The 12,418-nt window shown below is 36.2% G+C and overlaps 1 protein-coding gene across 2 annotated transcripts in view; it reads left to right on the forward strand.

The window, feature by feature from the left end:
• Positions 1–12,418, forward strand: part of SRFBP1 (serum response factor binding protein 1) — a 61,214-nt gene that overhangs the window by 6,796 nt on the left and 42,000 nt on the right. The window contains exons 2-3 of one of the 2 annotated variants that reach the window (XM_063087164.1): positions 4,118–4,206; positions 5,833–5,905. In XM_063087164.1, coding sequence (XP_062943234.1) covers positions 4,118–4,206; positions 5,833–5,905 — 162 coding nt within the window. The remainder of the gene's footprint in view (positions 1–4,117; positions 4,207–5,832; positions 5,906–12,418) is intronic. The other variant, XM_063087165.1, reaches the window with a different exon arrangement.

The following is a 12,418-nucleotide window of genomic DNA, read 5'->3' on the forward strand; positions in this document are numbered from 1 at the left end:
CAGTTGCACATTTAGGTCTAGAGCTAAAAGGAGAGGTTTCAGCCAAGGTAAAAACTTGGAGTCATCTTTGTTTAGGTGGCAAGTTAAACCAATATGCACACATAAGATCACTTAATGCTAAAAAGTACATTGTGCAAAGAAGAGCTGGCCTAGGAGTGTCCCTTGAACTCTTTAACATTTCATGGCTGGGTAGAGGTGAATGAGCCTTCAAGATGTCATGGCTAGAGAGGAAGGAGGAAAATTAGGAGAGTATTCTGTCATGGAAATCAAGGAAATAGTGTTTCAGGGTGGAGGAAGTGGTCAACAATGTCAAATGCTGCTGAGAAGTCAAGTAAAATGAAGTCTCAAAAAATCCCCGTTAGATTCAGAGACTTTCGGAAATCATTGGTGTCCTTAGTGACAGCTTTTAGTTGACTAATGAGAATGGGAATCAAACTGGTATTGTGTGGCATTCAGAAATGAAGATACTGAGTTTGGACATCTCTTTCTAAAAGCTTGGCTCTGAAGGCGGTTAAGGAGTGGTTGCTTCTAGTGAACTATGTAGTGAAGCTGTTTTGTTTGTCTTGTCTTTAATAAAAATACTCAAGTATGTTTAAAAATCAGTGGAAAATAAATCCATTTAAGAGAATGATAATGACAGTGCTAGAGTAAAGGGATAATCTATATAGTAAGGATTGAGAAAGCAGAAGAGGATCAGCTCCAGAGCACAGTTAAAAGATTAACCTCAGATATGTGTAGGGGAATTTCTTACAGTGTAACTATTAATAGAACAAGGTGGGTGATGTAAGTAAATTTACATTTATGGAGTAGAAAGATGATGGTTCCCAACTGATGTTTATTTTCTCCATTAAACTGGAAGAGAGAGGAGAGGAGAAGGACCAGAGCTTTTAGGAGAACGGGCAGAAGTTTAAAATAGTCATTGTAGAGTGAACTGATCAGAAAAATATAATAGGAAGTATGAGGATTCATTTGAGGTTAGTTATGATGAATTTATAGTAGATACGTTGCAAGTATCTCCTGGCTATTAGGTTGTGGAGGTCTTGGAAGAACTCAGAATGTTGTTTTCATTTAGGAGTAACCTTTTGCTAACAAGAAAGATAGGATTTTATGGTATTGGCAAATGTTGATTATATACTGTAGAGCTAGGGCTAGGGTCTGGAGCTCACAGACCCCTAGAGCCCATTCACAAACCCTTTACAATGATAGGAAGAGCTGACATCGAGGGATCAAAAAGCGACGTAGCTATGAACGCTTGGCCACCACAAGCCAGTTCTGTTTGCCTTGTGGCAACAATTGAGCCCTGAACAGCATTTTGTTAAATGTCCGGAAACAGGTAGCAAGGTATGTTCAGTGGATTTAAAGGACTTTTTGATTGCTCCCGAGGAGGTGGATGAACTGTTCAATTTCGAATAGGGAGCAGGCCAAAGTACTCATCTTTTGGGGGCAGGCAAGGATCGGAGGCCTCATGTTTAATTGGCAGTACACTGGTTGAGGACAAATATGCAGCATGTTTTGGCATTGGTGGGTACAGCTGCAGAATGTAGCCTGATATATGGCAATCCAGATAAGTTTCCAGGGGCCACAGTTCGTATAGATGGCTATGGAGGACAAACTGCTGAGGTCAAAGCCGTTATTGCCATTGGGTATAGGAAGATTACCTCCTCGTGTATACACTGTATATATATTCCCAGACCCTGCCTCCATCTAGGATGGCTCCTTTGGGCATGCTGCTACTGATGACCTCCTGCTTCACCTTCTGCCTCAGTTGTGAGAACCCAGTCAGGCTGTCCCTGCAGGATCCCATGTGCGGCTGAATCTTCACACTGGGGCAAGAGAGGTGAAACTTCAATACAAAGACAAGTTCCAAAATAATGATAAAACGGTCATTTATCCTCACTAAGGGAACATCACAGAAGATTTTTAACATGTAGATTGTAGGGCGAGGGACCCTGAAGGGGTGGATTGTGGGGAAAATAGGATAATTTAGTCAGGCTTCCTTGGCTTAGGTCTGATTGGGGGGTCATGCAGCACATTTCTTTCTAAACAGGTTGTGTGTGAGTGGAGTTAGTGCATTTGCACCCATGTATCTTTTTAGTTAATTGCTATTGTGTGTTGAGTTTGTGAAGCAGACTGGCTGGCAGAGAGCTTGGGTCTAAAAATAGAACGTTTACTCTGCTGGCAGCTGCTCAGTTTCTCTTTGGACTTTGCCAGTAGCAGTTGCATTTCTGAGTTTCTCTATGGACTGCTTGGCTCATAGTGTTGTGTGTGCTGAATAAGACTATTCCTACTTCAGCCAAGGCTCCAAGGACCTTTTTGCCAGTTACCTAGCTCATAGACCTGCATGTGAAGGGTTTGTGAACGGGCTTGAGGGGTCTCTGAGCTCCAGCCCCTAGCTCTAGCTCTACTTATATATAAACTAGATAACAGGAGGAAAATTAAAAAGAAGAGAATAAATCATTGAAGAGAAAGTGTGGGGAAAAGTCAATGGACTGGTGGTCCCAGTGAAGTCAAAGACAGTTGTGGGAGATGGAGTTGAACAAACAAGCTGATAGAAGTAGTTGTGATCATGGGATGGAATATTTGAATTAATGGTTTTAGAAATGGAATAGTTATGAGTGATGACAAGGTCTACAGTGTGACCATGGAAATGGGTGGGTGAAATGGAATAGATTAAGTCATTAGAAAACAAGAAGTCAAGAAGTGAGGATGTAATATTAGATGGGTTATTTAAGTGTGCATTTAAATCAGCCAGAATCATGGCAAAACTTAGTATAAAAATAATTGTCAGCTGGTTGCCAGTATCTTCAGTGAATAAAGGAGTAAATGACATTAATGAAGAATAGAGAAGTTGTTATTGCCAAATGCAAGAGTCATGAAGAAACAGTATGATGCTGATATTCTTATTTTGGCAATAATTTGTGTGTACCAGTCCCCCCTTGCAAGGCACAAAAAACACTATGTAAATATTGCAAGGCTCCTGTCCTGTAGGATCTCACAGTCTATAGAAAAGTACAACCACATGAGCAATTAGTGACAGTACAATGAGATAGATGCTTTAATAACAAAACCTACAAAGTATAGTGGCTACCTCAGCGATGGAATGGTTATCTCTAACTGAAAAAGTTGTTGAAGGTTTCATAGGAAGGACTATATCACAACTGAATTTTATGTAGTTCCTAAAGTAGAGAAAGGGAAGAAGGACATTCCAGGAGGAATTATGTGTGACTCCTACCCATAACAGACAAAACATAAATTCAGTGATAACGTGACATTGTACTGAATACTATTATAACATACAGTTCTAGAATATTTTTATGTATTGGCCTGTAGTTCTGTTTTTTTCTTAAGAGTTCAGCATTGTTCTCTAATGGAATGATTTAAACTGAGTATCTGCTCACACATAATGTGCCCTTGTGTTTGGGGGGCTTTTTTTAGTTATACTTGAAGTAATTTATTACTGAAAGATAAGTGCAAGGGTGCTTTATAAAAAAGTAAAATAAAATAGTTTTCGCTTATTTACTTTGTTGATTCAGACATTCATTTAGTAAATTCAATTCCTACCATTGTGAGTAAGGCTCTGTTTTAAACCATAAGGATACAAAAATGAATATGACAGTCTCTGATCTCAGGTAACTCAGTTTATTATGTTCCAAGCCCAATAAGATATAAGTGTAACATTAAAATACTAATCATTGGGAATGCTGTGACTTTTTCAAAAATCATAACTTTTCTCTCAACCCTTCAAACGCTTTTTTTTTTTTTTTTTTTTAAGATGACCGGTGAGGGTATCTCAACTCTTGACCTGGTGTTGTCAGCACCACGCTCTCCCAGTGAGCAAACCGGCCATCTCTATATAGGGATCTGAACCCGTGGCCTTGGTGTTATCAGCACCACACTCTCCCAAATGAGCCATAGGCTGGCCCTCTCAAACACATTTTTAAACTGTTGATTATTCCATCACTGTTGTTGGAAGAAATTTGATTTCATCAAATATGAATACAGTTAAACAAAAAATTTGGATAAAGTGATAGACTAAGTCTATACTATTAACACTCAAAAGAAAGTGTGGTTGTTCCTGAATTAAGTACTTTTCTAATTATGGCTTCATTCCTCAAAGGTTGTGAAGATGAGAAAAGAAGTGAAGAGAATCCGAGTTCTGGTTATCCGAAAACTTGTCAGGAGTGTTGGCAGACTGAAGTCAAAAAAGTTAGTCATTTAATGATCCTGTGACTAATAAAATGTCCAAAGTTATTTTTACTCAATATTTATAAATTTTGAGGGTGGTATCTAGAGGACTAAGTAAATATCTTACTCATACAGTGCTTTGTTTTTTATATGAAGAGATGATCTGGGTGAAATGGAATGTGCTGTGTCAGCATGTCTTTCTGTGGTCTGTACCATGTTCACTTAAGATACATAAATCTGTATTAGTCAGGGTTCTCCAAAGAGACAGAATCCATAGGATATATTATAATTATATGAGAGGGATTTATTAGGGGAATTAGCTCACGTGGCTATGAAGAAAAGTCCCACAATAGGCCGTCTATAAACTGGATGCCAGTAGCGTGGCTAAGTCCAAGTCAAAAGGCTTCAGAACCAGGAAGCTGATGGTGTTCTTGGTTTAAGTTCTGGAACCCAAAAGCTAAAGAGTCTCAAGCTCTCATGTCCACGGACTGGAGAGAAGAGTGTATCCCAGCTCCAGCGGATGAGAGAGAGCTTTACCTCTTTCCTCTGTCTTTTGTTCTCTCTGGACCCCCAGTGGATTGGATGGGTCCCACCCACACTGAGGGTGGGTCTTTCACACCCAGGCCACTCAGACTCTCATACTAATCCCTGCTGGAAACACCTTCATGGATATATCTGAAAAGATTGCTTTACCAGGTTTCTCAGCATTCCTTCATCTAACCAAGTTGACATCTAGAATTAACCTCCACAAGTCCACCCCTTGTCAACTTGGTGTCCATACTATCTCCTTAAATCACACCTGATGAATTCTGTTGTTTTCAAAACTCTCCTTTAGGTCATTTCAGAATGAAATTCCCTTGGGGTTAATTATGTGTTTTATGTTATAAGAAGTTATTTTAAGATGTTGATATAGTTTAACATATAGTAAATGTAGTAATACCTTATGTTATAAACACTTCATATCACTTTTTTTATTGAATTGCTAAGTAATTTGAATTTTTCAGTGCCTTGTGGAAATCTGAACACTGTTCTATGTAATTTCTTGGAAAAAGATAATATGAGTGTTTTGTATTTTCAGCATCAATAGTATTAGTGAAAAAGTATTTTATTTATAGTTCTTAAGATTTTAGCATGAATATTTAGAAAGGCTTCAAATGTAATTTTTTCTGATTAACTTCCTGTTCTTTCATAAGTGTTTCAGAAGGTAGCCCTTCTGTCTGATATAATTAGGTGTTTCACATTTTTATTTTTTCTTTTAATTTCAGAGAACAAATTTTCATTTAATAAAATTATATCCAAACTTTAATTGTAGCAAACGCAGCTTATATTACATTAAATATAGTATACTATTGATTGATTGATTGATAAAAAGTATTATTTACCTTCCCATTAAGGAACTAGAGAAGGCAAACTGTGGTAATAGTCATTAATATAATGCCACAACAATGCTTATTTTTACCAGTTTCAAACACTTGGGTTTGTTTATGAAATTAGGATGTGTGTTGGAAGGGGCACAATGCAGGATGGTGGGATGTTTGTTATTTAGAGATTTATTATACTTTTCTGAAAGAAATAAAGAGCATTTATTATCATATGAATCTAAAATTAATGCTTTGCCTGGCCATATATTGTAATGTATTTTTGCAGGGGTACTGAAGATGCACTGTTAAAAAATCAAAGACGGGTACAACGATTGCTTGAAGAAATCCATGCCATGAAGGTAAGAACTTGTGTGGATTTATATGTGTGTATGTGTGTGTGTTCCCATGTCTCCTATCAGCCTGCATTTTTTGTGTGTGTGTTATTGCTTATTTGAATATTCCTGAGATTTGCCTAAGGCTTATTTGTATGAGTCTGTTTGGTGACAAAAGTAACACATTCACAGAATTGTAATATGTTCAAGCTTGCACTTTTCCACATTTTTTACTGAATTTGTTTAAAATGCTAGACTAATTTGAGTTAAAACTTCCATTCTAAACTCATCTATGTTTAATAATGCCTCATGCCTAAGGTTTTTGTTTTTACTGTAACTTTAGGAATGAAGTCTAAATTAAGTTCACGAATTAAAGTGGTCATGGTATTTGAGAATGTGGGTAGTGATATTGGTGGCTGACTGACATCATGCTCTGCTTCCTGCCAACTCAATACATTTTTATGTGGTGGTGTCAGCATTTTATTCAATTCTGTAGTAACTTGAAATAAAATTAGCGTTGGACCAACATGATCCATATTTTTGTTTTCTTCAGCCAGACTCTTCACTAGCATAATTTTTAGGTCTTCTCACTGCTCTTATTTTGTGGAAACTTTGATTTACCAAATGACATACCATTAAATGTCTGGGAGACTGTTTTACTGTAGAACTTAAAAACAACATTTGGTACCAGCAATTATCTTAATTGCAGGGTCATTTTGCTTGTGTGTTTGACTATTACGTTTTGGTATAACTTCCAAGTTTTGAGTTAGATAAAAGAGCAAGAGAATTCCCTAACAATATTTTAATTGAGTTAGATTACCAAAGCTTTTCACCCTTTCTTCCTTTTAAAGGGACGGTAAAGTGTTTAATAAGATAAAGTTATCCCAGTTAATCTGAATTAAAACAAATGTAGGAAATGACCCTTTGACATGAGGTATATTTGTTTCCTGTGTTTGTCTCCCCCCACCCCCTCCACCACAGGACCGCAAAATTCATGGAATCATTTGATATATCTTTTTAAAGTTATAATCCCCTTTTAATTTGTCATTCAGGGAAAAAAGTACACTGTATTTGACTCCTAATTATCATTTTTGTCTCTTTGGTTTGCAGGTAATTTAGGCTCTTTCATATACCTTTCTTTCCCCATGATATTTTTATGAGAAATAAAATCTTTAGTTAGAGATTTGGGGTTTTGAGAAGAGTGCTAAGATAAGTTGAGATTTATCTCTTTCTTTCACTTCTTTTAACCAAGGTCCTTACTAAATTACATTATCTATCTAAATTTTTCCCTGTAATTTCTTCTGAATAGTCATTCCTATAGCCCTAAATTATTCAGAGGCCTTGAGTTACTATGTGAAGATACTTCAAAAAGTTCATAGAAAATTTTGTATATCTTTTAATTCTATTTTTCCATGAATTTTTTGAACTACTCTTGTATAGTTGCTGATTCATTTTACCAGGAAAGAACTTAACAACATTTAGTTAATTACAAAGAAAAGCCGTCCCATTTGATCTACACATAAAGCTTGCTTTGATTATTCTTAAATATCATCCGTAAAGGGAGATTAGACTGAGTGTTAACGTTCATAGGTTTACAAGATTACTCTATCAGTACCATAGTTTTTGTTTTTTCTATTTTTCCCTGTGGTTATATAGGACCACTATAGAATTGTTGTCTCATAGAAAGCAAAAATTCATAGCCTGTATATTCCTTGAATATATGAAATTCAAAGTGTGTATATTCCTTGAATTTGTGGCAGTGATTAGGGTGGTCTGGGTCGACTACTCTGATGTCAACTTCTTCTGTAATGCATTTAAAAATTGGATTAAATTTAATTATAAAAACCAGATTAATAAGAGTGCTAGAAAAACTATAGGCTTGCTTTTTGAAGTATCAAATTTTATTCCTCATTTATGTTTCTTTTGCAAAATTGGTCTTTTCTAAAAGAAGCAAATACATTCATCATTTTTCTTAATTGAAAGGCCATTTTTAATTTCTTACGGAAGTGTAAGGAATGTACATGCAAGTATCAAAAAAATAGTCACAAAACAGTAAACACACAGTGTCAATTAAATTTGGAGAAAAACTTCTACTTATTCATTTTTCCAGAGGAATTTTTTCCTCGGATCATATACCACTACATTTTTATACTCTTATTCATGACATACTGTCTATACTTGCTTTCTATGATAATAGGGTATTTTGTTACAAGATGACATCCTCATGAAGAAAACCTGAGATATTTTTAGAAATGGGAGTTTCTTTCTTCTGGCTGAGAAAAACAATGGCCTGATCTTTATGTTACTATGAAATCATAGGTTCTAATTTTATAGACTATAATGTATGAGTTTCAAGTCTTTGCTGCTTTTTCTAATAGTATTCATACTTTTTAAGTTTGATTTTAGGGTAGTACTGGCTTCTGAGACAGTTCCATTTTCTTTGAAGTTAAAGTAGCTTATCAACATTTACAGAATCCTAAGTTATTTAGCTGGAGAAGGAAGTGGTGAAATTAAAGCATATATTGAAATTACTCAAAATGTGCAAGAAATCCCTTTCTCAGCAATAAAGGTAATAGCTAGCTTTTTTTTTTTTTTTCCCCTTAATTTTATTTTGTCGATATACAATGTGGTTGATTATTGTGGCCCATTACCAAAACCCCCCTCCCCCCTCCCCCCTCCCCCTCCCCCCTCCCACCCAACAATGTCCTTTCTGTTTGCTTGTCATATCAACTTCAAGTAATTGTAGTTGTTGTGTCTTCTCCCTCCCCCCCCCCCCGGTTTTTGTGTGTGTGTGTGTTTGTGTGTGTGTGTGTGTGAATTTATTTATTTATTTTTAGCTTCCACCAATAAGTGAGAACGTGTGGTATTTCTCTTTCTGTGCCTGACTTGTTTCACTTAATATAATTCTCTCAAGGTCCATCCATGTTGTTGCAAATGGCAGTATTTCATTCGTTTTTTTAGCTGAGTAGTATTCCATTATGTAGATGTACCACATTTTCCGTATCCACTCATCCGATGATGGACATTTGGGCTGGTTCCAACTTTTGGCTATTGTAAAGAGTTGTGCGATGAACATTGGGGAACAGGTATACCTTCGACTTGATGATTTCCATTCCTCTGGGTGTATTCCCAGCAGTGGGATAGCTGGGTCATATGGCAGATCTATCTGCAATTGTTTGAGGAACCTCCATACCATTTTCCATAGAGGCTGCACCATTTTGCAGTCCCACCAACAATGTATGAGAGTTCCTTTTTCTCCGCAGCCTCGCCAGCATTTATCGTTCAGAGTCTTTTGGATTTTAGCCATCCTAACTGGGGTGAGATGGTATCTCAATGTAGTTTTAATTTGCATTTCCCGGATGCTGAGTGATGTTGAGCATTTTTTCATATGTCTGTTGGCCATTTGGATATCTTCCTTAGAGAAATGCCTACTTAGCTCTTTTGCCCATTTTTTAATTGGGTTGCTTGTTTTTTTCTTGTAAAGTTGTTTGAGTTCCTTATATATTCTGGATATTAATCCTTTGTCAGATGTATATTTTGTAAATATTTTCTCCCACTCTGTTGGTTGTCTTTTAACTCTGTTAATTGTTTCTTTTGCTGTGCAGAAGCTCTTTGGTATGATATAATCCCATTTGTTTATTTTTCCTTTGGTTGCCTGTGCTTTTGGGGTCATATTCATGAAGTCTGTGCCCAGTCCTATTTCCTGAAGTGTCTCTCCTATGTTTTCTTTAAGAAGTTTTATTGTTTCAAGGTGTATGTTTAATTCTCTAATCCATTTTGAGTTGACTTTAGTGTATGGTGAAAGGTATGGGTTTAGTTTCATTCTCCTGCATATTGATATCCAGTCCTCCCAGCACCATTTGCTAAAGAGGCAGTTTCTTCCCCAGTGTATAGGCTTGGTGCCTTTGTCAAAGATCAGATGGCTGTAGGTGTGTGGGTTGATTTCTGGATTCTCTATTCTATTCTATTGATCAGTGTGTCTGTTTTTATGCCAGTACCATACTGTTTTGGTTATTATAGCTTTGTAGTATAGTTTAAAGTCAGGTAGTGTTATGCCTCCAGCTTTATTTTTTTTGCTCAGCGTTGCTCTGGCTATGTGTGGTCTTTTGTTATTCCATATAAATGTCTGGATATTTCTTTCCATTTCTGAGAAAAATGTCATTGGAATTTTGATGGGGATTGCATTAAATTTGTATATCACTTTGGGTAGTATGGACATTTTCACTATGTTGATTCTTCCAATCCAAGAGCATGGGATATCTTTCCATCTTCTTGTATCCTCTCTAATTTCTCTAAGCATTGGTTTGTAGTTCTCATTATAGAGATTTTTCACATCCTTGGTTAACTCAGTTCCTTAGTATTTTATTTTTTGGTGGCTATTGTAAATGGACAGGCTTTCTTGATTTCTCTTTCTGCTTGTTCACTATTGGAGAATAGAAATACTACTGATTTTTGTGTGTTGATTTTGTATCCTGCTACTGTGCTGAAATCGTTTATCGCCTCCGAGAGTTTTTTTGTAGAGGCTTTAGGCTGTTAGATATATAGGATCATGTCATCTGCAAACAGTGACAGTTTGACTTCATCTTTTCCAATCTGGATGCCCTTTATTTCCTTCTCTTCTCTGATTGCTCTGGCTAGTACTTCCAACACTATGTTGAATACGAGTGGTGAGAGTGGGCATCCTTGTCTAGTTCCTGTTCTTAAAGGAAAAGCTTTCAGCTTTACCCCTTTCAGGATGATATTGGCAGTGGGTTTATCATATATGGCTTTAATTATGTTGAGATACTTTCCGTCTATACCTAACTTATAGAGGGTCTTTGTCATGAATGAGTTCTGAACTTTATCAAATGCTTTTTCAGCATCTATAGAGATGATCATATGGTCCTTGTGTTTGATTTTATTAATATGGTGTATCACATTTATTGATTTGCGTATGTTGAACCAACCTTGCATCCCTGGGATGAATCCCACTTGATTGTGATGAATAATTTTTCATATGTGTTGCTGTTTTCTGTCTGCTAGTATTTTATTGAGTATTTTTGCATCTATCTTCATCAAGGATATCAGCCTTTAGTTTTCTTTTTTGGTTATATCTTAACCCGGTTTTGGTATCAGGATGATGTTTGCTTCATAGAATGAGTTTGGGAGATTTGCGTCTGTTTCAATCTTTTGGAATAGTTTGTAAAGAATCGGTGTCAATTCCTCTTTGAATGTTTGGTAAAATTCTCCTGTGAATCCATCTGGTCCTGGGCTTTTCTTTGTTGGGAGCTTTCTGATAAAAGCTTCAATCTCCTTTATTGTTATTGGTCTGTTCAGATTTTCTACATCTTCATGGCTCAGTTTTGGGAGCTTGTGTGTGTCCAGAAATTTATCCATTTCCTCCAGATTTTCAAACTTGTTGGTGTATAGTTGTTTATAGTAGTCTCGAATGATTCCTTGTATTTCAGATGAATCAGTTGTAATATCATCTTTTTCATTTTTAACTTTTTTTCTTTGAATCTTCTCTCTTCTCTTTTTTGTTAGCCATGCTAATGGTTTGTCAATTTTTTTTATCTTTTCAAAAAACCGACTTTTTGATTCATTGATCTTTTGTATTGTTTTTTGTGTTTCAATTTCATTAAGTTCTGCTCTGATCTTAATGATTTCTTTCCATCTGCAAACTTTTGGTATGGATTGTTCTTGTTTTTCTAGATCTTTAAGGTGAAGTGTTAGGTTGTTCACTTGCCATCTTTCCATTCTTCTGAGGTGAGCATTTAATGCAATAAATTTCCCCCTTATACTGCTTTTGCAGTATCCCACAGGTTTTGGTATGATGTATCATTATTTTTATTAGTTTCAATAAATTTTTTGATTTCCTGCTTGATTTCTTCTTGGACCCATATGTCATTAAGTAGAATGCTGTTTAATTTCCATGTGTTTGTATAGTTTCCAGAGTTTCGTTTGTTATTGATTTCTAGTTTTAATCCATTGTGGTCTGAGAAGATACATGGGATAATTCCAATTTTTTTGAATTTATTGAGACTTGATTTGTGACCTAATATGTGATCTATCCTGGAGAATGATCCATGTGCTGATGAGAAGAATGAATATTCTGAGGTTGTTGGGTGGAATGTTCTGTAGATATCTGCCAATTCCAATTGGTCTAGAGTCTTGTTTAGATCTTGTGTTTCTCTGCTGATTCTTTGCCTAGATGATCTGTCCAATATTGACAGTGGGGTGGTCAGGTCCCCTGTTATTATAGTATTTGTGTCTATTTCCTTGTTTAGGTCTAATAGAGTTTGTTTTATAAATCTGGCTGCTCCAACATTGTGTGTGTACATATTTTTGATTGTTATGTCTTCTTGATGGATCCAGTCCTTTTATCATTATGTAGTGTCCCTCATTGTCTCTTTTTATGGTTTTTAGTTTAAAGTCTACTTTGTCAGATATAAGTATAGCTACTCCAGCTCGTTTTTCTTTTCTGCTTGCATGGTAAATCTTTTTCCATCCTTTCACTCTTAGTCTATGTGAGTCTTTATGGGTGAGTTGGGTCTCTTGAAG

This window comes from Cynocephalus volans, chromosome 2 (genome assembly GCF_027409185.1).
Source record: "Cynocephalus volans isolate mCynVol1 chromosome 2, mCynVol1.pri, whole genome shotgun sequence".
In the NCBI taxonomy this organism is placed as follows: Eukaryota; Metazoa; Chordata; class Mammalia; order Dermoptera; family Cynocephalidae; genus Cynocephalus; species Cynocephalus volans.